The sequence below is a fragment of the Mirounga angustirostris genome, unplaced genomic scaffold (genome assembly GCF_029215605.1).
Source record: "Mirounga angustirostris isolate CCGP_5_RB_7025 unplaced genomic scaffold, mMirAng1.0.hap1 SCAF_6, whole genome shotgun sequence".
NCBI lineage: Eukaryota > Metazoa > Chordata > Mammalia > Carnivora > Phocidae > Mirounga > Mirounga angustirostris.
Window position 1 is genome coordinate 77,742,852 of NW_026991714.1, and position 26,260 is coordinate 77,769,111.

The 26,260-nt window shown below is 39.6% G+C and overlaps 1 protein-coding gene across 6 annotated transcripts; it reads right to left on the bottom strand.

Moving 5' to 3' along the window:
- Positions 1-3,537: 3,537 nt before the first annotated feature.
- ZNF248 (zinc finger protein 248) lies at positions 3,538-24,528 on the bottom strand. Of its 6 annotated transcripts, none has more exons than XM_064594580.1 (8): positions 24,407-24,528; positions 23,549-23,620; positions 22,716-22,817; positions 22,574-22,615; positions 20,331-20,444; positions 12,949-13,075; positions 12,569-12,664; positions 3,538-7,948 (listed from the first exon to the last, which is right to left on the bottom strand). In XM_064594580.1, exons 4-8 carry the CDS (start codon positions 22,586-22,588, stop codon positions 6,453-6,455), a joined length of 1,848 nt encoding a protein of 615 aa, XP_064450650.1. In that variant the 5' UTR covers positions 22,589-22,615; positions 22,716-22,817; positions 23,549-23,620; positions 24,407-24,528; the 3' UTR covers positions 3,538-6,452. The 6 variants fall into 6 exon arrangements, with proteins under 6 accessions (XP_064450650.1, XP_064450647.1, XP_045733705.2 ...); XM_064594577.1 differs by having other exon boundaries at positions 3,538-7,951; XM_045877749.2 differs by lacking the exon at positions 20,331-20,444 and having other exon boundaries at positions 3,538-7,951; positions 24,407-24,527.
- Positions 24,529-26,260: the final 1,732 nt, after the last annotated feature.

Consider the following 26,260-nt stretch of genomic DNA (forward strand, 5'->3'; position numbering starts at 1 on the left):
ATTTACTGACCTCCTTCCCCACCCCAGGAACCCCAAAACACAGACCCTGGGTCCATCTGCAGCTTATCTTTTTTTGCAAACCCTGCCTGACATAAAACAATAAAACTAGAAACTTACAAAATAAATTATAAATAAAAATAAAATGAAGCTAAGGACATGAGCCAACACTAAGCAAGAAACTGAAGATGAGCAGTCAATAAATAGTGTTGAACTGCTCAATGTCTCTAGAAAATCAATTCAAGATTATGTAAGGTTGGAAAAGCCTGTAAAAGAATAGGATCCATTATGGAAATGGGTTTGGAGAACTCACATTTCCAAACTTTGGATGGATCTGAAATTCATATAGCTTTTCTGGAGTCAATTTCATCAGACCTGAAAATGAACTTACCTTTTAATCCAGAAATTAGTTTTAGAAAGAAATCCAAAGAAGAAAACTTGGAGGAGTGTAGAAAGGTATATGCCCAAAGGTATTCCTCCACAATGTTAATTTATAATAATAAAAATATTGGAAGTCACCTAGATGAGTATCAATAGGTTATAGGTAAAATGGCATTGATCCGTAAGAGAGAATCCTAGGTGGTCATTAAAAATGACCACATAAGGGCAGAAAAGCCAACATGGACAAGATGTTAATCACATATTATGAAGTGAAAAATGGGAATTTACAGTATATATGTTATCCTAATACTGTGTGCATGAGTGTGTATTTCCAAAAAGAACACTGAAATAGAAGCAGCCAAACCAAAAACCAGAGACAAAACTATAACCCACCTATGGAGAACAACAGGGAGCAGTATTACTATTAATTTTCCCATATAAGTAAAATTGAAGAACACATTTCAGAGAACGTAGTCTATGACTCCTGTGTAATATTAAAGTCATTTTATTTATATTTTCTAAGCATGATTACTTTTTCATTGTTACCTGCCAAACTAACAGCATGCTGTTTCATAAGTAAAAGTTTTTCACAGGCTTCCATAATATCTGCTCTTCTAAAGTTACTGAGGTTCAGGTATGTTTTTCATCACAACCACTAACATTAGCAGTTTTAAAACTTGTGGATACATTTTATAAGAATTTTTAAATGTTTTAAACTATAATAATATATAATACCTGCACAAATCACCGAATCATCTGGTAAGGGAAAAACCCCCCAAAACATAAACGATAGTTGTTCATCCATAGGTTATTAAAAATTACATGGTTTATTTCTCTTCAGTAGCAATTACAAATACAGCTTTTTTTTTTTAAGTTTTTTATTTATTTATTTATTTGAGACAAAGAGAACGAGAGAGAGAGAGAGCACATGAGAGGGGGGAGGGTCAGAGGGAGAAGCAGGTTCCTTGCTGAGCAGGGAGCCCGATGCGGGACTCGATCCAGGGACTCCAGGATCATGACCTGAGCCAAAGGCAGTCGCTTAACCAACTGAGCCACCCAGGCACCCCAAATACAGCTTTTGCAAATCACTGGGCATGACAGCTTTAAAGTTGTCTAACTCCAGGCAACAACATATCATTTGGAAATGGCATGGATACTTTTGCTTGCAATATACAATTTTAATATTCGGACAGTATTTCTGATTTGCCCAAGTCAAATGCCCGTAAGAGTCCGGTCTATTATAACTTCTCCGGAGGTAAACAAATATGGATTAAAATGCATGGAAAAAGGCCTAGGATACATGCTGAACTAAAAACCACCAGTTATTTTAGGAGAGGCAACTATTGAGAGGCGGGGGAGAAGACTCATGTTATATTTTCCTTAGAATATTTATGCCCTCTTCCCCCAACATGGGCAGCTGGTATGGACCACTGGCACAGGAGCACCCAGTCCTAGGAAGGCTAAGGAAGTCCGACTAGCCCCTGGGCCCTAGTCATGGTTGCCATGCTTCTCCAAGTTCCTTTTCTATTTTAAAGTATGTGGTTGGAGACCCAAAAGAGCAGGATATGCCTTCACCAGGGGCTGGAGTTCAAGTAGTTCTAAACTCCCCTGCTGTCCTCTGAGGATGTGAACTTCTTTGGGTTGGGGGTGGGGGGAGTGAAACGAGAATTTTTGGCCTGTGTGTCACTGCAAGTAAGCTGAAACTAAGGCCTGCTCTTTCAGATGGGGATAACTATTCCCATCTTTTACATGAGGAAACTGAACCAGAGAGGCTCAACCATCCCAAACTATGGACTCCAGACATGGTAGAGCAGGCAAGATATCCAGCATCACTTTTCCAATTCCCCAAGTATCTGAGGGGACCTTGCTCTTAAAAAGTAGTGCCTAAGAGGAGATATCAGTTCTTCATTGTCTGAAAAAGAAGCCTGGGGAAGTGCAGAGTCTGAAAGGAGGGGCAGGTGGGGAAGAGGAAGGAGGCAGGAGATTACGTAGTGTCCTGTCACTCAGTGGTACATGAAGATTCTGTGGAAATAACGGGAATCAGAACAGACTACGCCTTCCCCAAAAACACAAAGGACGAAGGAGTTGGGCAAGGGCAGCTACAACTGCAGGTGCCTACTGGGAGCAACAAGCGGCGTGGTTGAGGGCATCTAGGATACCCAGGGGTTGAACCTTTCCAAAGGCAATGGCTCTCCCTTTTCCTGCCAAGTACAGGCTGGATGTGAAGTGACAGGGCACACCAGGCACGGGGAGGCCAAGTTCCACACAGAAAATGGGCCTAATTCCCAAAAGAGAGGTTCTAGAGAGTTTACCAGGAAACAATTTCCAGGCACTGAGAATGTGAATCGCTTAGTCATTTCAGAAGGCCATACCTATGACCCAGCCATTCCTTTTCTGATTTTGCACTTCAGCATTAGTTTTTAAGTTCTGGGAGATGACCCAATCACTGGCTGTGAAATCAGTTTAGGATATGGGAATAAGCATTTCTTTTAACAGAATGTGGTACAATACAAAATAAAGTATCAAAGTGTATTACAGGTAATTAGGGTGCTGTTTCAGGAAACAAAACCATAGGTACTTAAAATTGTTGGTTATACATGTACATGTATTACACACACACACACACACACACACACACACACACTCTCTCTCTCTCTCTCTCTCTCTCTCTCCCCAGATAACCAAATGGCTCACTCCCTCCACTGTAGCCTTCCCAGTGAGGTCGTCCCTTCTCCATGCTATGTAGACTGAAACATCTTTCTGACAACTTTTCCTATTTTCATTTTACTTTACAGCACTTATCGCCGTCATCTTCTCCTTTGCAAACATTTTCTTGATAGGACTTCTGACAGCAACAAGGATACAAACTATCTGGTCACAATGACTTGTGAAAAAATAGTCTAGGATAAGTTCTCATTGGCCTATTTTGTAACAAATGACCATTCCTGGATCAATACAAATGCGGGTCCAGGAAGAGATGGTATCATCTGGGATAAATGTCAACTCTTGTGTTCACAAGGACGGGCTATCTTATGGGAAGAATGTAGAAAAGTTGCCTCAAGCAGACAAAAAGTAACAGCCACTACACCTAATATTTAAGTACATGCTAAAAATGCCCTAGCAAGTGGACAAGGAAAAGGGTAAATTAATCAAACAACGCAGGGACAACTGGCTATTTATTTGGAAGAATACAGAGCTGCTTATCTCACAACACATGTAACAAGAAACACCACACAGGGACATATGAAAAATATCATTTAACATAATGTCTGCTTCATGCATGTCAACAGACATACCTGCCACAGTGCTCACTTCCAAAAGGAATTTACTTGTGACAATACAAAAGCACAATGAAGTAGAAATACTTAACTTTCAACTAGTAGAATAAGTTTATTTCTAATACTGAGACTTTACATAGGAGTTTACAGAAATAAAAAAAAAAAAACACCGTGCTGCTTATTATCCATTGGCTCCACCTAGACCTTCTCTCCGCTTTCTCTGTGCCCACCTGGGCTAACCTGCAGATCGCATCTGGTTGGGTTCTCCAAAGGGAGGCACCAGCAATTCGGTGCCACAATGCTGGTGGGGACAATATCCCCTCGGAGATGGTCTCTCCTCCATGAGAGCAGCTCTTATTGGGCTCTGGTGACACTAGTTTCTTTCCATCCTTTGCCCCTTTGTGAGTTAGAATGGTCACGGCTTCTGGGTGATGCTAGTCTCTAGGTGCTTCAGTATCCCTTGTTTCTGGCCCACACCACTGTAATACGTCTACCATTACAATCCTCTTGGTTGGGGTAGAATTCTGTTTTTCATTAGAAGCAGGGCTGATACAAAAGCTATCCTCGTATTAACTTGTCAAAAGAAGTCATTCTTCCCCCAAATCACTGTATAGAACATGAATACTTAGAACTAAGTACTTGTCTGTACCAGCTGGAATGCCTTCAGCTAGAAGTAACAGATAGCCTTAAGGATAAATAAGCAACTATTATTACCACAGTAACAGAAAGTCCTAGCCAAGAACAGGTCCAGATGGAGTTGTGCAGCTCAGTGACGTCTGAGCCAGGCTTTTCCCATTTTGTCTACTGTTATCTTCAAGCTATTACCCTTCAGGGCCACAAGCTATAATTTGGTATAACATACATACATGAAAAAGTCCAGCATAAGAGAGACAATCTCTACTTGTGTCTTCTCATGTTACAATAGTTTATCACTGAGATCTTTCCCAGAAGTACCGCAGAATATTTTCCAAACATCTCAACAGAATCACTAGAATAGCATCTCCACGATTAACTTAGATTAATCTGTATTTACTCCTAAATCATCTGGGGGAAGAATGGAAAGAGAGACAAAACAGCCCAGCAAGTAAGCAGCAGAGTAGTGGGTGGGCAATGTCTCTTGGAACTGCTCATCAGTGTGTTCCAAGGAGGTGTGGGAAAACAGTAGGACAAAGGAGGCAGGGACAGTGTATGACACCCTATTATTTTAAATACAAATACATAGTTCCTGGGGCACATACAACAGATCATGCCTAAATAGATACAACAATGAAATACCAAGAGTAAGAAAGTGGCATTCGAGTACATACCACTATTTTTTATTTGTGGAGTGCAGTGAGTATTCCTGTTCATAAATGATGTTAACCTTTGCAAAATTCATTTAAACCCCGTTATTAACAGCACTTACAACATTATAGGACCCCAGAGGCAGCTGAAAAACCTCAGAAAAATATTATTTGGCTTCTTTGGGAAGTAGTAGTAGATCAGTAACAATGGCCATACTAATTCCTATTTGCCAGCAACATCAGAGGGAAGGTTGGTGATGTGGTTGTAAAATAACATATACCGGCCAAACGATAAAGAGACTCAGGTAGTATTTACAATTAAGACTGGTGCAGAGGTAGTTAAGAAACCTCACAAAAACAAATTTGGGGTTCTTTACTGAAGAGGCAGTTCAGCAATAATGGCCATAGCCATTTGTTTATGTCAGGAAATGGGAGAGGGGGTATGTAGTTTGTACTTTAAATTGTCCAGATATATTTTCATATATACACAGTGGTGTGCTGGTAAGTATTTGACAACAGGTTCTCTGAGAAAATAAAAACCCCGGTTTGTAGAGTTTGCCAATTTCCAGGGCATAAATGCTCCCACTAAAGCCAAGCTACCAGAAGTACGACACTGAGTGCAGAGGTGGGAAGAGATGTGCAGTAGCACATTAGATGGTATTTTTACCATGTGACTTGATAATATAAGTGACCTAAAGAACAAAGAGCAAAATGTTATAAAGTAATTAAGAAGTGATGAGTGTGAGTATTTATTACCTTTTTAATATAATTTAATTTTTAAATAATAACTATGTTTAACAACCGGCTCACAAAATTCCCGAAAATTTAACCATCGGCAGCTGCAAGCCAGTGTGAGCTTACTCTAACACACCACTGCATACATGTGGGTACATGTGTATAAATATATTTACATATACGTATATATACATATATAATTATATCAACCTATAAAGAGACTGGTGGTATTTAGTGTGGGTGATATAAATATAGACCATAATAGCTATTTAATTAAGGGATATTTTCTCTTCACAAGTATGTTGGACTCCAATATGCAAATCAAGCATACCTCTAACTTCTGCTATATTACTATACCCACATCAGGCCTTCAAACATCAGGGACTCTTCATAAATGTTTAATGTTGTTGCGATTCAACTTTTTTTAAGCTTCAGATTCCACTGTGAATATGGGTATGAATGAATACCATCCACTATATTTACAATAAAATTTGGTACCACATCTGGAATATGACACAACAAATTCTAGACAAAGATTTCTACCACATTCTTTAAGTGAATAAATTTCCCCTCAATATAAATTTTCTGATGAAAAGTTTCAGTTTTTCTTGAGAACTTTCACATATTCAAAATATCAGTAAAGTTTTATGCTAGTATTAATTATCTGAAATATGGTAAGACATCGCTTTCTAGTAACATGAGGCATTCTTTGGGCTTCATTCTCTCATTTTTAAAAATGGTGTAAGAATTTGAGAGGGCATGTGAAGGCTTCTGGACATCAGGATGTTGAGAGAGCTTTCACCCTTGTGTGAATTCTCTGATGTTTTGTGAGTACCGACCTCTGACTGAAGGTTTTCCCACATCCATCACACTCATAGGGCTTCTCTCCTGTGTGAGTTCTCTGATGTTTAGTGAGAGCTGATTTTTCACAGAAGGTTTTCCCACACTCGTTACATTTATAGGGTTTCTCCCCTGTGTGAGTTCTTTGATGAACAATGAGGTTTGACTTCACACAGAAGGACTTCCCACATTCGTTACACATAAAGGGTTTCTCTCCTGTGTGTGTTCTCTGATGGACAGTTAGGGCTGACCTGTGGCAGAAGGATTTCCCACATGTATTACATTCGTATGGTTTCTCCCCTGTGTGTGTTCTCTGATGTTCCGTGAGGTTTGACTTTACACAGAACGTTTTTCCACATTGCTTACATTCATAGGGTTTTTCTCCTGTATGTGTTCGCTGATGGTTGGTAAGGTGTGGTTTCTGACAAAAGGATTTCCCACATTCCGTACATTCATAGGGTTTCTCTCCTGTGTGTGTTCTTTGATGTTGAGTGAGGTTTGACTTCTCCCAGAATGTTTTCCCACATTCACCACATTCAAAGGTTTTTTCTCCTGAGTGACCTCTTCGAAGCTGGGTGAGATGTGACTTCTTGTTGAAGTTATTTCCATTTTCATTGTGCTCATAAGGTTTTTTGCCCATGTGTACTATCTGACGTTTAAAGAGGGTTGACTTTTCCCACGTTTTAGGACCTACTTTATATTCATGGGGAATCTTTCTTGTATAGGTTCCCTGATGGATAATGAAAGTTGAGTTATCACAGAAGGTTTGCCCATATTCATTGTATTCATAAGGAGTCTCTCCTGTAAGAGTTCTCTGATGTCCCAATCTTAAATCTGTATAGAAGGACTTCCCACAAATATTGCATTCATATGGCTCCATCTCCAAATGAGTTCTCTGAGATAAACTGAGTTCTAAACTGTGGATGAAGGTTCTTCCACATGCATTATATTTACAGAGCGTCTCTCCTATCTGTATTTTCTTGTTTGTGAAAAAGGCCGCTTCCTCATGGAAAGTTTGTCCGTTTTCATTATACTCAGAAGGCAGGTCAAAAATTGGCTGACTGAGGTCATGGCTATGATTGAGCACATTCCTTTTTTGATTATATTTATAACATTTCCCTCCAGGAGGTGTTTTCTCATGCTTAATATCAAGGAGCAATTTCTCATATACATTAAACTCATCAGGCTTCTTCCCAGAATAGCTCTTTCTACTAATAATTAAGCCTGAAATATTTTTCAAACTCATTTCACACGAGTCACATATCTTATATGGAAAATTTCTTGAAGGAACAGAATCTGTGCCCAGATTGAAAGCTTTTCTTACTCTATCACCACTATCTACATTTAACGTTTTGTTGGTGGTGAAAGCAAGTTGCCAAAAATGTTCGTCTTCATTGTCCTGGCTGCTCTCTATCAGGTCATCAACTTTCCAGTCTTCTAGAAATGAGAAAAATAACCACATCTTATGAATCCTAGTACACTTCTAATGGGACTAAACTCACACAAATGCCCTTTTATGTAGTCAATTCTTTTGTTTTAGGCTCAGTTTCCTGGTGTGAACTAAAACCAAGCAAAGGTTTCCTTTATCCTCCTGGTCTCAGTGGAAAGTAAATACATGCTGCAGTGGAAACAGGGAATGGAAACTGGCAAGGACATTTAACATTTTAAATATAAAACCTTCAAAACTGGACGGAAAAGGGTGAAAATTCAAAACACAGGGAGCTGGGAGTGGCTGACTCGGGAAACTCAGAGAATGAGGTGAGCCAGACAGAGACACTGAACACTAAATAAAGTGATGTGGAGACTAGTGGACATGGCTTTCAGAGGATGAACTATGTGTGGTGGAGACAGAACAGTTCCGTCCTAATCCCCTCATATACAGATTCCTGGGGTAGGATTCTGGCTGGAGCACATGATTCTACTCTGCGCACCAACACCAAACTTCCTCGGGTTCAACCAAGAAGTCCTATAGCCCAGCATCTAGTTTTTCTTTTAACTTATTTTATAAGAAATAATTATTTTTTTTTACATGCTGTAAGACGCAGGCTAGAGAAAGTGAAATAAAATCAAGATACACAGTGAGCAAGGATTAGAGATTTTCTGAAAGGTGTCCACTTAGAAAGCAGGAAACTCAGAAAATTGGAGAATTCAACAAGGGAGCTTTTAAAATAAAAAATAAACTACAAATAGACTGAGAATCAGTAGAGGAAGAATTCAGAGACATCACGGTTCATGTCCTTATCCTCTCACAGCTTGACTACTACAGTAGGATTCTCACTAGTATGCATGTTGCCAGTCCTTTTTTCCCCTCCATTTGATTTATAAGAATCAACATAAATTTCTGAAAGCGCCTCCTTCCTCATTTTTTAAGGAACACTGCTTTACCTCAGACTCTCACTCTCCATCTAGCTGAGATTCACTACACCACAAATATCCAAAAGGAAATACAAAACAGATGAGGGGCAGGCCATCTCTGCCGAAGGACCAGGTTCACTTTGTTTTCTCACAGCTGCTAATGAATCTGTCCTGACCATCAAGTCATACATTGATTCACTTCAATCTGCTGGATTACTTCTCCCCAAAGCCATTTTATGTCTGAGGCAATGTTGATCTTTAAGTCTGCTATTATACCTAGGTTTATCTTTTGTATCAAGGTTTTCTGCTTTTTTATCTAGCCTCATCTGTAGTTTTTACCTACTAGTGAGACCCATAAGGATCATGTTTCTCTACACGGTTCTGAGACCTTTGGTAAACTTTATCAGAACAATCCTTGGCTGTGCTTCACTGTTGCTACCCAATGCAACAGTGTCAATCACGTGAGAAAAAACTTCGATGGCAGTCCTGAGCCCACTGCTCCAAGGGCCAAATAGTAGTAATTACTAGCCAGCAAAAACAAATCAATACAAAACAAACTTTCCACCAACTGGATTCACAGTTAAGTGTCCAAGCCACCACATCACATGTCCAAGTAACAGTATTTCTGTACAGCTCCAGATGGGCCTCTCATAAACCACTCACTCCCAGAAACACAATGCAAACTGCATTCCAGCCCTGGCTCTTCCTGGAACCTGGACATCCTTCCGGAAATGCTGCTTTCTTTCATTGAAAACAAGCCAAAAAAATAATAATAAAAGAATAAATGCCAACAAACACTGCAACACCCCAACCACTTTCAGCCTTCACTCACTGTCTTTAAAAGTTTACTGCCTGTAAAATTCACCATAATTTGGTGATGAAGTTCTTTGCTCAATGCTACACCCTTTGTCAAGACCACAGTCTAGCTCTTGGCAGGTGTTACCAAAATCCTGCTTCCTCTGACCTCACAAAAGAGACAGAACATGAATAATTCATAAATGCAATGTGCATATGAATTATTTCCAACCTGTACGTGATGAACTGTAATACACGAGGACAAAATGGGAATGTGCTTTTTGGAAAAGTACTACGGGATGCTTTCTGAATGGATGAAAAAGAGTGATCTCTTCCAAACTTGGCTTCACAGTTAATCAAAAAAGTAATTAGTAAACTATCAGAATTAGGAAAAGAAAGGGCCTTCTCTGTGGGAAAACAAAATCTCAATAAAGAAAGAAACCCTAAGCAAGAGTAATATGATTAGTTCTGAGTTTTGAGGATATAGCCACTAGTGGGTTAGGGTCATAAAATATGGGTTATTTAAATTACAGGGAAAAAAAATGAGCTCTAATTTAAAATAAATGAGATAACAAGCCATTACTATGCACCACTCAATGTTTAAACACTTTACACATACAATATTAAGTATCTGAGAAGCAAAGTAAACAAGAATGAAAGCTGTAGATAGAAGAGAAAGCATTTATACACGAAATTTAAGATACAAGACAGTATGGGGTTTAGAGGAAATTCTGGAGAGCAGAGAGAAAAGAAACGAGACAGGTAGAATAGGAGGACCACATTATAATAGTCAATGAAAGGAGACTTTAATTTTAATTTCATTTCTTAGTAAGTAGCAACTTTGCCAAGCTAGTGAAAGATAAATCGGATGCTTCAGGTAAGAAAATAAAAATCATTTAGGGATTAGATCAAGCCAGGAAAGAGAGAACACACAGTTCTGGTTTTGAGTGGGATCAGTGAGAAGTGAGAAAACAAAGAGACGTGAAAGCTGGTTTTGAAAGGTAAGCGACCCCGGAGTATAAGGACACTAGCAATAGGGGATAATGGGTTTAGTGCACTGATCCCGGAGCTGCCATGTAAGATAGTAATAGGACGCTAGGATATTCCTTACCGGATTCCTGAGAAACCAGGCTCTCCGGTTTTCATAGTACTCAGACTGTTCCTCAAGCTCCTCTTGTGATGAGATTTAATAGATTTTCAGGCCTCGTAAAAGAAGAATTGTTCCAGGACCACTGATCTCATGTGCAAACCACCACTTTCTAGGAGTCTGCAAACTATGACTGCTGAGCAAAGGTCCTTGAACTACAACTGTTTTTTACATTTTTAGAGGGAAAAGACAGAAGAGGCAGTAGGGAGGAGTGAGCGGGAAGAAGAAAGAGGGGAGGAGAGGGAAAAGGAGAACCAGGCAAGAGGAGGAGGAGGAAGTGGAGGAGGAGGGATCACACCCAGACCGCATGTGACCCACCAGACCTAAAATATGTGCTACTGTCTTTATATAAAAGTCCACCAACCTCCGACCTGGAAGCTCTCAGCCAACCTTGTGCCTTTACCACCACCCACAGCTGACGCCTCGCACACGGGCCCTACTGGCTCTGGCCTCAGCCACGAACCAACATCCTTTTCAACACACAGCCTGGGCTCTAGCAGTTCTCTCCAGCTTCTCGTGTCCAAGTTTAGGTATGTCGTAAGTCCCCTATCATCTAATTTCCTCTCAGTAAATGGCACCCTGATTTACCCAGTTGCTTAAGACAAATCAGTCAAGTCATACTAGACTCCTGGCTCTCTTCCACACTATCAATCCAACAGCAAATCTTGTTGGCCTCATCCTCAAGATCTACATACAAACCTACCACTCCTCAGCACTTCCAACATCGCCTAAGGATTATCCTCTCTCCTCTGGAGTATATAATAGTCTCCTAAGTGGTATTCCTTCCTTGCTCGTGCCTAAGCACCACCTAACCACCAGATTGTATTTAGTGCATAAACTATAAATCAGATCTGATTATTTAATCTGACTTAATTTACTCAAAAAAAAAATACAATGATTTCTCACATCACTCAAAATAAAATTACCATGATCCATGCTACTTATGACATCACCTCCTATCACTCTCCCCAACACGTATTCACCTCCAGCCACAATGGCCTCCTTGCCATTCTTCAAACACTCTAAGAACACCGCTGAGAAGTTTGGCATCTGCCTGGAACAGCTCACAGTTTCACTTTACTAGGGTCTCATCCCTCCTTTGGACCTCATCAAACAGGCTTTCTCTGACTTCCTTACCCATCAGCACAGGCCATTATTCTCCACCCCGTCCCCACTGTTTTAACTCTCTCCACAGTGCTTACCACCACAAATACTGTATGTACATGTTCACGCGCATATGCTTGTGCATGTGCACACACACACATACTTCTTGTCCCTCACTGTAATACACACTCCATGAAAAAGGGATATTATTCTTTTACCTAAAAACGTAACTGGATCATAGTGGGTACCCAACACATATTTGTTAAATGAATATGTTAAGTATAGCATGAATACACACCAGGTAACAAAAGGTGTCCGAAGAGAATAGAGGGAAGGTGAACAATTTTAAAAGATAAGCTAACCAAGAAAAATCACCTAAGATGAAGCCAACTCAGTTTGCATTATAGGTATTAGTAAATCACTCTAAAATATCATAGGACAAAGGAAAGCATTTATGAGGGGAAAGTGACATGTGGAGGAATGTGATTAAGGTAATGGAGGGAGATGTGAGCCAACTGTCCTTTGTCACTCCCAAAGGTCTAAAGTTTAAAAAAGAAATTTCTGAAGAATATTTCACAAGTGATAAACCCTAAACCAAAGGCCTAAGATCTCATTCCCTTGTTTTCCACCTGCCTGTGAACTCACTAACTCACCTTGATGGCAGTGGCTTGGGAATCCTGCCTCTAATATCCAGGGCTCTTCTCCTTGCTCTATCTTGAAGACCACTTCTGGCTTAGTAATGCAATATCCTGTTGAGAAAAAATAATACAAGATGATAGCTAAATAGCCTGGCTTCAGGGACTCTGAAAAATGATGGGGAAGAAAGGTACAGCCTCAGGAGCTGCCCAAGGGAGATGCCCAAATGAACCAACCCCTGAGGAGGTTAAGAACACAGCATTCTGTATGGTGGCCAGAGAGACTGGTCATCTCAGGGCCTTGAATCTCAAGCATCGATCAAAATTCCACAGGCAGTTCCTGTTTCAACAACTAGAAATGCATGCTAAGGGTAGTCACAAGGAAAAACAATTCTTACCTACTGAGACAAAATGGCTGTAATTTTCTAGAATCACATCTCTGTATAGTATCTTCTGAGCAGGATCCAGCAGATACCACTCTTCCTGAGTGAAGTCCACACATACATCTTTGAATGACACTTGTTCCTGTAATGGTATAATCCTTTTCTATATGAAGCCGTCAGAACTATATGACATGGAAGAAATTTAAAAGGGCTAATCTCTTTAGAGTTTGCTAAAAACTGACAGATAGGATGCCTTCTTTTGTGTTAACTTACTCTGTAGGATAAAAGAAATATCTCGTACAAACCGCGTTCCCACTAAAGGATTAGAACTGTTCCCCTTGCTGCAAACACTACTGATGAAAACAAACACCATTCCTGTTCTCAAAGTGCTTATGATCTGATGAGGAGACATATACATTAACATTTATTAAGTTTTTTTTTTTTAAGATTTTATTTATTTATTTGAGAGAGAATGAGATAGAGAGAAAGAGCCTGAGAGGGGGGAGGGTCACTGGGAGAAGCAGACTTCCTGCTGAGCAAGGAGCCCGATGAGGGACTCGATCCCGGGACTCCAGGATCATGACCTGAGCCAAAGGCAGTCGCTTAACCAACTGAGCCACCCAGGCGCCCAACATTTATTAAGTTATACACAAGAGCTAGCGGGATGCACACGGCAGACTGCAAAGGAAAGCAGACCAAGAAAAAATTAGTTCTTTAATATTATCATTTATATGATATAAAAAATAGACAATAAAACAGACAAAGCAGACCAAAGGGGATCCAAATACTGGAAATAATAAACAAGAACTTCAAAATGGATTATGATTAATATGTTCAATAAAACAGGAAAATATGAACAAAATAATTGGGAGAAGTTCAATGGATATATGGTATGTGTACTGTGCAGAAAAAAATTACTAGAGCAGGCTGAGACTGGTCTGCTTTGAAAGGTCTGCTGCTATGAGGGTATCCCTTGGCTGGCATCTGGGAACTTAAATTCCCTAATAAGAATGGTTCACTAAGCCTAAACTGTTTGTGTAAGCAATATGGTTTATACTGCACACATGCATTCCTTCTAAGTCTGGAAGTTTCTGTGCCAAGCAGAGAGTACCAATGTGATCAGCTCCCGAATAAAAACATTGAGCCCTGGGTGTCTACTGAGCTTCCGTGGCAGACATTTCAAGTTTGTTGTCAATCTCATTGCTAGATTTGGGAGAAAACTCTTAGAAGTTTGCTCCTGGCTTCCTCTCAACTATGCTCTGTGTGCACCTTTTCCCCTTATTGATTCTGCTTTACCTTCTTGCACTTTAATAAGTCATAGCCATAAGGAGAACCACTTGCTGAGTCACCCTAGTATAGTAAGTCACTGAGCCTGGGGATGGTCTTGGGGACCTCTGATAGATGTGTATACAGACATAGATAAAATGGGCATTCTAGAGCTGAGAAATACAACACTGGAATTAAGAACTCATTAAATGGGTTCAAAAACCTAGTAGAGAAAACATATATCAGTCTAACAAGAGTATCAAAACATGTATGTATCTAACTAAAGGGTACCAAAATACATACCTCCAAAACTGATAGAACTGAAAGGAGAAATACATAAATTTATAATCCTAGTTGGGAGGCTTCAACACTCCTCTGTCAATACTGAGAGATCAAGGAGGCAGAAAATCAGTAAGTATAAAGATGATCTGAACCACACTATCCATCAACATGATCTAATTGACAGTTACAGAATACCCCATCCGAAACAATAAAACACACATTTTATCATTCTATTCTAGCTCATATGTAACATTCACCATGACAGACCATAGTCTTGGCCACAAAACACATCTTAACAAATTTAAAACAATAGCTATCATACAAAATACATTCTCTGACTACAATGGAATAGAAATCAATAAACAAGAGATATCTGGGAAATCACTCGAACACTTGAAAATTAAACAACACACTTATAAATAACCTAGAGTTCAAAGAGGTCTCGAAAGAAATTTTTAAACATTGTACATGAAATTAAAATAAAAATACCACTTATCAAAATTTGTGGGATGAATTGAAAGCAGTACATAGAGGGAAATTTATAGCAGTGTATATATTAGAAAAGAAAAATTTTAAATCTGTAACCTAAGTTTCCATCTTAGTACACTATAGAAGAAAAGTAAATTAAGCCAAAAGCAAGCAAAATAAAGGAAATATTAGAATAAATCAATGAAATTGAAAACATGAAAAAAAAAGAAAATTAATGACACCAACAGCTGCTTCTTTGAAAAGATCAATAAATTAATAAACTTCCAGAAAACTTAACCAAGAAAAAAGAGAAAAGAAACAAATTGTGAATCTCAGAAATGAAAGGTCAACACTACTGATCCTAAGGACATTAAAATAATAAGAGAATACTACAAACAATTCTATTCCTGAAAAATTAACTTAGTTGAAATGGATAAATTCCTTACAAGACACAGCTACCAATTCATACAAGGAGAAATAGATAACCTGAACAGATCTGTATCTGTTAAAAACAAAATTGAATTACTAGTCAAATCACTCCCAAAATACAAAGTACTAAGCTCAAATGGTGTCACTAGTGAATTCTACTAAACATTTAGGGGAAAAATACTAATTCTCCACAATCTCCTGCAGTAAATAACACTTCCAAACTCATATTATAGGGCCAACATTACCCTGATTCCAAAACTAGATAAAGACATGAGAAACTAAAGACCAATAGCTCCCATTAGCATAGACACAAAAATCCTCAAATATTGGCAAATCAAATCTGACAATATATACAATGAATTATAAACCATAACCAAGTGGAATTTATTCCAGGTATGGAAGGCCAGGTTAATGTTAATAATAATTAAAAAATCAATCAATACAATCCAGCACATCAATAAGAAGAAAAATTACATGATCAAATCGATTGATGAAAAAAAAGCATTTGACAAAATCTAACAGCCATTCATGATGAAAATTCTCAGTGCACTAGGAATAGGGGGAATTCTCTCAGCTTGATAAAGACCATCCACAAAAACCTTACAGCTAACATCATATTTAATGTTAAGAGACTGGACACTTCTCCCCTAAGGGCAGGAATAGGGTGAGGATGTCTTACCTCAATGCTCCTATTCAACTCTGTACTAGAAGTCCTAGGTAGTGCAGTAAGACCAAAACCAAACCAAACCAAACCAAACCAAAACCAGAAATAATACATATGTGATTGGCTCTGTATCCTGTTTCATTATCTATTTTTGTGCCAGTACCATACTGTTTTGATTACTATAGCTTTGTAGTATATCTGGAAATCCGGGACTGATCAATTTGTGACACAAATCCAGCTTTGTTTTTTTTTTCCTAAGACTGCTCTGGCTATTCAAAGTAGAATAGAACAAGGGCGCCTGGGTGGCTCAGTCGTTGGGCGTCTGCCTTCGGCTCAGGTCATGATCCCAGGGTCCAGGGCTCAAGCCCTGCATCGGGCTCCCTGCTCCGCGGGAAGCCTGCTCCTCCCTCTCCCCCTCCCCCTGCTTGTGTTCCCTTTCTCGCTGTGTGTCTCTCTCTGTCAAATAAATAAATAAAATCTTTAAAAAAAAAAAAAAAAAAAAGTAGAACAGAACAGAGAGACCAGAAATAAACCAACAGTTATATGGTCAGCTAATCTTCAACAAAGGAGGCAAGAATATCCAACAGGAAAAAGACAGTCTCTTCAACAAATGGTGTTGGGAAAACTGGACAGCTAGCTACATGCAAAAGAATGAAACCGGACCACTTTCTTACACCACACACAAAAATAAACTCAAGATGAATTAAAGACCTAAATGTGAGACCTGAAACTGTAAAAATCCTAGAAAAGCACACAGGTAGTAACTTATTTGACGTCAGCCATAGCAACTTCTTTCTAGATATGTCTCTGAAGAGAAGGGAAACAAAAGCAGAATCAAACTTTGGGACTACACCAAAACAAAAAGCTTCTGCACAGCAAAGGTAACCATCAATAAAACAAAAAGACAACCTACTAATGGGAGAAGATACTTGCAAATGATATATCCGTTAAGGATTTGATAGCCAAAATATATAACTCAACACCAAAAAAACCCCAAATAAGCTGATTAAAAACTGGGCAAAGGACCTGAATAAACATTTTCTAAAAAAGACATTCAGATGACCAAGAGACACATGAAGAGATGCTCAACATCACTAATCACCAGAGAAACTCAAATCAAAACCACAATGAGATATCACCTCACACCTGTCAGAATGGTTAGAATCAAAAAAAAGAAATTACAAGAGTTGGTGATAGTGTGAAGAAAAAGGAACCCTTGTGTACTGATGGTGGGGATGAAAACTGGTTCAGCCATTATGGAAAACAGTGTGGAGGTTCCTCAAAAAATTAAAAATAGAACTATCCTATAATCCAGTAATTCCATTACCAGGTATTTACCCAAAGAAAAGGAAAACACTGACTGGAAAAGATATTTATATGGCAGCACTATTTACAGTAGGTAAGATGGATAAAGAAGATGTGGGGGGTGTGTGTGTGTATAAAATGGAATATTACTCAGCCAGAGAAAAGAATGAAATCTTGACAATTCCAACAACATGGATGGATCTAGAGGGTATAATACTAAGTGAAATAAGTCAAAGACAAATATATGATTTCACTCATATGTGCTATTTAAGAAACAAAACAAAGCAAAAAAGAAACAAAAAAAGAGACTCCCAAATATAGAGAACAAACTGGTGATTACCAGAGGGAAGGTAGGTGGGAGGAGGGGATGAGACAATTGGGTGTATCACTGAAAAGGAAAAACAAATTCTCTTTATTTGAAGTCAATATTATTATCTATGTAGAAAATCTCAAGTAACTTACAAAAAGAAAGAAAAAAATCTACTGGAAGTAATAAGGAAATATCAAAACATCACAGGATACAAGGTCAATAAAAAAAGTCAACTGTTTTCCTATATCTGAAAATACCATTTACAATTGCACCCCCAAAAAAGGTACTCAAGTATAAAATCTAACACAATATGTATATATAGAAAAACACACCATTTGATGGAAGAAATCAAAGATCTTAAGAAATGGAGAGATAGTCCATATTCATCAATAGGAAGACTCAATATGCCTAAGATGTCAATTCTTTCCAACTTAATCTATAAATTCAACACAATCTAAATAAAAACCCCCAGCTATTTTGCAGATATTGACAAAATGATTCTGAAGTTTATATAGAAAGACAAAGGATCTAGAATAGCCAACACAATGTGGAAGAAAAATGAGAATTCACATTGCCTGATCTTAAGAGTTACTATAAAGCTACCAGTAACCAAGACAGTGTGTTAGTGCTGAGAGAGACACATAGATCAACAGAACAGAGCGTCCAGGAATAGATCTACCAAAATAGAGTCAAATGTTTTTTGACAAAGGCATAAAGGCAATAAAAGGAGAAAAGATAGGCTTTCAACAAATGGTGCTTGAACAACTGGACACTCATGCAAAAGAAATCAACCTAGACACAGACCTTACACAAGGATTAACTAAAAATGAATATGAGGTCTAAATGTAAAATGCAAACCTTTAAACCTTCAGAAGAAAATACAGAACAAAGAATATAGGAGAAAAATCTCTGTGACCCTAGATTTGGTAATGAGTTTTTAAATACAACAGAAAAAGCATATTCCATGGGGGGCGGGGGAAGCATAGGTTGAATATTATTAAAAATAAAATCGTCTGCTCTGTTAAAGACATTTCTAAGAAAATGAGAGGACAAGGCACAGACTGGAAGAAAATATCTGCAACACATTATCTAATAAAGGATCTGCATCCAAAAAATACAAAAGAAGTCTTAAAGCTTCATAAGAAGAAAACAAATGACCCAATTGAAAAATGGGCAAAAGATCTGAACAAACATTTCACCAAAGATATAAGGATAACAAATATATATATGAACAGATGCTCAACATCACCTATTAGTGGGAAAATGCAGACAACATGACATTATTTATTAGAATGTGTTAAATTAAAATTTAAATCCAAAATTATGACAATACCATTTCAGGTCCAGAATCAGAACAACAAAGATTCTGATTTGTAGTTGGTAGGAACACAAACTGATACAGCACCTTTGTAAAAAATAGTTTGGCAATTTCTTGCAAAGCTATACATACATACATACATACATAAATACATACATACATACAAAACTGACCCAGCAATTTCACACCCTATGTGTTTGAAAACATATGTCTGCTTAAAAACCTACACATGAATATTTCTAGCACCTTAATTCATAATGGCCCCAAACTGGAAGAATCAAGAGTCCATGGGTTAACAACTCTGAAATCATGTATGTGTATTCTGGAATTGAACTATCAAATAAATGAAATTCAGATGATGTCAGCTGGATTCTCATTGTTAGAGTGGAGATTACAGACAAACAAGGAGAGAAGGTTACAATGTTCCATGTGGTAATGATTACAACAGGAGACAACAGTGTGAACTAATACTTAGCTTAATATACAGATGGTTACATACTGAAATATTTACAGACACCTGTATATACATGAGAGAGTATACGCGTGTATTTCCTCTTTCAGTTAGCTGGGAGGGTCTGCGAGCAATGACACACCAGTAGCAGCAGACACACCTAGTCCCCCAATCTTGGTTTCTCATACTATGCTCCGATGAAAAGAACCAGAGCTATTTAGAGAGAAAAAAAAAAGGCTAATTCTAAAGCAGGAAAGATGTAAGATGAACCTGGAAAACCTACTAACAGGGAGGAAGGAAGAAGTATTCAAACAATAACGGGGTGTGTCAAAAGACACAGGAACCAACAAAAGGTACCTTTAAAACATTTTATTTACTTATTTTTGAGAGAGAAGGAGAGGGAAAGAGAGCATGAGCAGGGGGAGGAGCAGAGGGAGAAAGAGAGAATTTCAAGCAGGCTCCACGCTCAGCAAAGAGACCAGGACCCTGAGATCATGACCTGAGCCGAAATCAAGAGTCAGACACTCAACCGACTCAGCCACCCACGTGCCCCTAGAAGATGCTTTTAATAACCAACCTGGAATAACTTGAGCAGCGAAAGAAAACAAGGCAGCATTGTACTATAACCAAATATAAAATAACTATCCATGAATTCATGCTGATATAAATAAATGGATTAGTAAATAGGAGAGAACAGAAAAATCTCCTGTGAAGAATTCCTGATAATTTATGTAGATACTCCAGCAGGAAGGAGGTATCGTGTAACTCCCACTTCTTTCCAAAGAGTACAGTATGAAAACAGAGGAAACAAAGAGTAGCTTTACTGCTACTCGTGACCACATTACTTCAGCTAAGTGATCAACAGTGATACATCACTGTAATAAGTCATGTTAACAACACTTACCCTTGATATGATGTGACCAAATGACGTTATATCTCTGTGGTCTTCCTCCAAGAAGCCCATAACCTCAGTCTTACATTGAAAACAACAGCAGACAATTCCCAATTGAGGGACATCCTACAAAACAACTGAATGTACTCCTCAAAACTGCCAAGGTTATCAAAAACAAGGAAAGTCTGAGAAATTGTCACAGCCAAGGGGAGCTTAAGGTAACGACTAAGTGAAACATGGTATCCTGAAACAGAATACCTGCATGGGGGAGAAAACACCAGGGTCAATTATCAAAATATAAATTATATACCATAAAATAATAGTTTGCAACCTATATAACAGACAAGCATTAGTATGTCTAATATATAAAGAGCTAGACACCAAAGAAGAAAAAAAAAAAGCCAGAAACCTAAGAGCAAAATGGGCAAAAGATATGAACAGAGGGTTCACAGAAACATAAATACATCTTTCAGATACATGAAAAAGAAATTTAACCTCACTCATAGTTTAAAAAATTGCAAATACAAACTTCATAAAATACTACTTTTTATCTATCCATTGCCAAAATTCCCAAAGTTGAACCACATGTTCTATGGGAGAAGCTGTGGACAAAACAGCACTCACTCAGGGTCAATGGGAGTGACACAAAATGATACCATAATCCCAACTGATCAAGTGTATCAATTATATTCACCCTTTGACCTGGCAACGCACTTCTGGGAATTTATCTGAGAGAAAAAACCTATATGTACAAGGTCATTCATTAGAATATGGTTTGTAGTGGCAAAAGGTTTGAAATAATTCATAAGTAATAATCACCAGTTTAATAAACAATGGAACATTCATGCTTGAATTACTGTGCAGTTATAACAAAGAAAGAAGCAATCCATGTTCTGTTAACAGAAAGATGTCTGGGACAGGCTGAAAAAAGTGAAAAAAAGCAAAGAAAGAATGGAAAATTGTGTATAGACTTGCTACTCAAAGTGTGGTTCCCTGAGCAGCAGAGTCAGTTTCACCTGGGAGCTTTTTAGAAATGCAAAACCCAGGGCCCCACCAGATCCACTAAATCAAAATCTGCATTTTAACAGGATGCCAGTGAGGTACAGGTGCATCTAAGTTTGAAAAGCCTTAAGGATGATGGATTCCCTTCTAAATAAAAGTAGGGGGCATACAAGAATATTCTTTAACTGAAAAAAGAAACACTGGGAGGACAAACAAGAAAGACAGATATCTACAGCAGGATGACCCTATATTCCAGTTTGTCTGGGACTGTCCCAACATATGCCAGTTGTCCCGTCATAACTTTATAGAACCTCTTTCATTCTCAGTGGAAGTGTCTCCATTTAGATGAGAAATAAATGTCACCCTTCCTAGAGGGAACATCACTTAACCTTTTAACCATGTTAATAAATTACTAATTCAGAAGTATTTTATTTAAAAAAAAGAGAGACAAAACCAGTCAGGAAAAAAGATAGACTGAAAAAAGCAGTGAGCCAAGGATGCGTAAGCAATAAACCCAAGGAGAGGCAACGTCTGGGGCAAAAGGGAAAGACAACTTCGTGAGGAACAGGAAGGGAATGTAGCAGAGTTAAGAAAGGAGAGCTAGGAGGGAGATGTCAGAGACAACAGAGACTGAGGACTACGCCATAGGAAGGTCAAGTAAGACAAAGACAAAAACTGGATTTGACTACAATTTGGTGGCCTTTTCCAGAACTGCTTCAGGTGAGTGGTGGTGGTGAAGGAGCAAGAATGCATTCATGAGGTTGAAATGCAAATGAGAAATGCAGAGACCAAAACCAGAACAGTCTGCTACTCAAGCTAGAAATACAAACAAGCTGACGCAAACAGTTATGGAGAGTTATCTGGAGGATGTCCGGTCCCTCCATTCTGCCAGATCTTCAAAGTCTCATTCCTGGATTAAGCAGGACCATGAGAGAGCTGTCTACTCAAACCTCACTTTTGGTCCCCTGAAAAGCATCCACACATCTTTGGCACGGTGCTGTGTCTATCAGATGATTACAGGCAATTTCAGTGTTTTGATTAGAAAGATCAGAGAAAATTTTACAACTTGCACAACTCCGTAAAATTAAGAGTCCTACATCTAATTCTACCAACTCTTTGAATTTGCTACTCTCGACATATTTCCCTTCAAGTAATTCTTGCGTAGTTCTCTTTTCTCGTAAAAATATGAATCCTTACAAACTTTAGAATACCCATTTTAAAACAAAGTGGGAATAAACAAACAAAAAGCTCACCTGGGATCTGTTCATTTTCTGCTCTTAGTGAAGGAGGGAGAGCTGAGGAAAAAGGAAGGAAGAAGGAAGTTAGGAGAGACTTGGCCTGCCTTGCAGTTCCTGGATTTACCTGCCTACACAGCTCCACATACAAGATACTTACGTGTCCATGTGTGGCTCCGATATATGTTGAGCTTAGACATGATACTTTTCACTGAGTGAATGTAAACATTTGTTTCTTATTGATTTATTACCAATTTAGGTTCTGTGACACAGAAAAATTAAAAACATGAGAAGATGAGTTTAACATTTAACAGTAACCTAAAGGAGGAAACACTATGGATTTGTCAGAACTGATGTGGTAGGGAAAATTAAAAATCTCAAGTCACATTGTTAATCTGTTTTCCTGTTAACACTATGAATCCCTTGAGGTCAGATAATCCAAGACACCTCTGAAAAAAAGAGATGGGGGTGTTTAAGGCAAGATAAAAAATTGTTTAATGTTTGTTCTAACCTTCTTACAACTTTTAAAAGGTCTTTTAATTAAGAAACTATCTTTGACTTAACAGTGACAAAACGGGCAGGGGCTTGGGAATTTGCAGACCTGACTTTTAACCATGGTTCTGCAACTAACAAACTGCATGATCTCCGTCAGTCACCTTCTCAGACTCAAAATCCTTTTTTCATTTTTCAAATAAGGTCAAAGCAGATAACCTCTTGCCTGCACTACCATCCTGCGCGTCTATAAAGCCAGGAGAGCGGGAACCTCAGCATCTTTCTAGATGCCATTCTCAGCATTTTTCTAGATGCCATCAACAATGGGAAATACTGAACGGAAAATAAGGGGAGTAGGGGGTGTTCGGGGAGGGGTGAGGACAGAATTTCCTTCGCTATGGCTGGTGAGCCTTTCATTCCCGACCATGCCCTCACAAACTCTCTAAAGAGGTCACATCTCCTGTGTAGCCTGCGTGCCCACCCCTCTCAGCTCCAGCTCACCTCGCTCTTCTTAAATTTGTCCCAGACCTTCCACCGTCACACAGACTTCGATGGCTTCAGGATACTGTCATGCTTATACATAACAAATAACAAATGAATACATAATAAATAATAACTGGGGACCTGGGGAATGTTAGAGCCAGGAAAGGGCCTTGGTGGCTAGCTAGTCCAGCCTCTTCCCTCTTCCATTGCACAAATGAGTTAACTGAGCAATGAAGGCCCTAGAGACTTGTCCAAGCTCCAGCCGCATGTATTACATACGTAACAAACAAATACAATAACAGCTAGCAAAATGTGAGTGCTCAGAACAATGCCATGCCGCAAGAATTACTGATATCCACACTTTACAGATAAGGAGACCGAGCCGCATGTCAACTACTCGGTCAGAGCAATTCATTCACATCTGACGCCCTGCCTGGTTCTCCTACAACCGCGCCCCTCCTAGTAAGCCCGGCGCACATACGACGCACGCACACACGTCACAACGTCAAGCGCGCACGCACGTCGCGCACGCGCACTCACTCCTCCCCGGAGCCCCCACCCCCTCCCCGTGGGCCCAGCGCACACGTCACGCACGCGCACTCCCCACCCGCGGCCGCACGACGGCGCAGCCAGCTTAGCGCTGGGGCTGGACACCGGCGGACCCTCCGAGCCCGAGAGCCCACGTTCCCACGCGGGACCCTGGTCCCTTAGAGACGCCCCCGCCCGCCGTCCCTTCAACTCTGTAGGCGCCGCAGACGCCTGGGGTCGCTCCGGTGTCCGCGGAGCTCCTACCCACCACCCGGCACCGCCGCCCCCGCCGGACCCCCGAGCCGCGCAGGGCCCTCTCGGCCCACGCCCCCACCCCCCGGGGCTCACCCGCAGTTCCCTCGCCGCGTGGACCCGGAAGCCAGGGAAGGTTTCCCACGAGGGGCTGGAGGCCGGGGAAGGACGAGCCGGGAGGAGAAGGCGGGGATGCACATGCGCAGACGGAGGGAGCGGCGCGGCGGCGGCGGGTAGCTGGAACTCCGCTCCTCGCCGCTGGGGCTGGGAAAGTAGCTCTACCCTTAGAAAGGATGCCTCACCTCTTAGTCGTAAAGAGTAAGCTAATAGTGCCGAGCTAGCAGGGTTTTAGTGAAGAGGCCTTTAGACGTAGATCTAGCAGGTAAATTGTTAGTACCTCTCTCGAGATTCTCTTCCCCGGTGTGCACCATGCCCATTTCTTGAGAAATCAGCTGGAGAGTTTCTGCCGACTTTGCTGAGTTGAGAGATTACTGAGATACCCATGCCTGCTGCCTGGAGCCAGGGTGCTTTCTGTCCTTGCCTCTCGACCTGTGCATCAAAGCAGTGCACCTTTTAGACACAAGCCGAGAGAAGGAAAGCTGTGCTTGAATTTCATTTATGTGCGTGGTATCTGTGGCCAGCATGGTTATTCTCGAATGAGAGAAGCAGCGAGCTAGCAATTCGGTATTAATACTAAAAACCGTTCATGTGTAAAAAACTGTTCGTGTACCAAACTTGAAAGCACGCTGTCATCTCCCGCAACCTCCCGTATATACTTCACCCAACTTTCCCCAATGTTAACATTTTACAGAGCCATGGTACTTTTATCAAAACTAGGAAAGTAACTCGGGTGCAATTCTATTAATTAATTACAGAGTTTATTCAGATTCCGTCAAGTTTTCCACTAACGTCCTTTTACTGATCCAAGATTCTATCCAGATACCGCAGTACATTTAATCATCATGTCTGCTCCAATCTGTAAGAGTTTTTTCGTCTTTCCTGGTCTTTCATGACCTTCACATGGTGGAAGAATAGTCAGGTATTGTGAAGAATGTCCCTGAATTTATGTTTGTCTAATGTTTTCTCCTTATTGGACCGAGGTTATAAATTTTTAGGAAGAATCCCTTGGGAAGATGTGCCCTACCTATATATCAGGTGACACATGATATCAACTATCATACTAACCTTTTTTACTTGGTTAAGATGGTATCTGACAGGTTTCTCCACTATATAGTTAGGATTTTTCCATTTCCAGTTTGCACTTAAGAGTGGGTTGCTAAGTCCAATGCACACTCAGGGGACAGAGGAAATTAGCTCCATTTGGAATTTGTGGTCATATTTTAAAACCACCACGTGTATTAATAAAGTTGAAGGGAGACCCTCTGAGGCTACCCAAGCATACTGTTTCTATTTAGAGTTTTGGCCACTAATTTTAACTTTCATTGCTGGATCTTGCCTGCAACCACTTTTACTGTGGTGTTCTAAATGGTGATTTTTCTATTTTACTTCTTCTATATTTATTGGGATTCTTAAGGAAAGGTTTTCATTTTCCCCATTTATTTATTCCATCATGTATTTATGTCAGTACAGGCTCATAGATAATCTATTTTTTTCTTCTCCATTGTTAATCAACCCATCTTTCTCACCCAACGCTTCGATCCGTTTTATGTTTTACAACTTTGTCCTTTTCGGAATGTCAACCGAATTATATGTATCTCCTGAGTTTGGCTTTTTTCACTTAGCAAAATTCATTTAAGACTCATTGGTGTTGTTGCTCCTTTTCTCAAATCAGCATATATATGTATCTCCTGAGTTTGGCTTTTTTCACTTAGCAAAATTCATTTAAGACTCATTGGTGTTGTTGCTCCTTTTCTCAAATCAGCTCCTTTCTCCCCACTTTTTTCATTTCATCTGATGCTATTATATTATTATGTTGCTCAGATTGTTCCA

Excerpts from the sequence above, each read along its gene's own strand:
- ZNF248 (XM_064594577.1), bottom strand. Across the intron at positions 13,076-20,330 it reads TTGGTCACATCATATCAAGG|GAACAAGTGTCATTCAAAGA; the intron begins GTAAGTGTTGTT and ends ATACCATTACAG. Across the intron at positions 12,665-12,948 it reads CAGCCATTTTGTCTCAGTAG|GATATTGCATTACTAAGCCA; the intron begins GTAAGAATTGTT and ends TTTTCTCAACAG.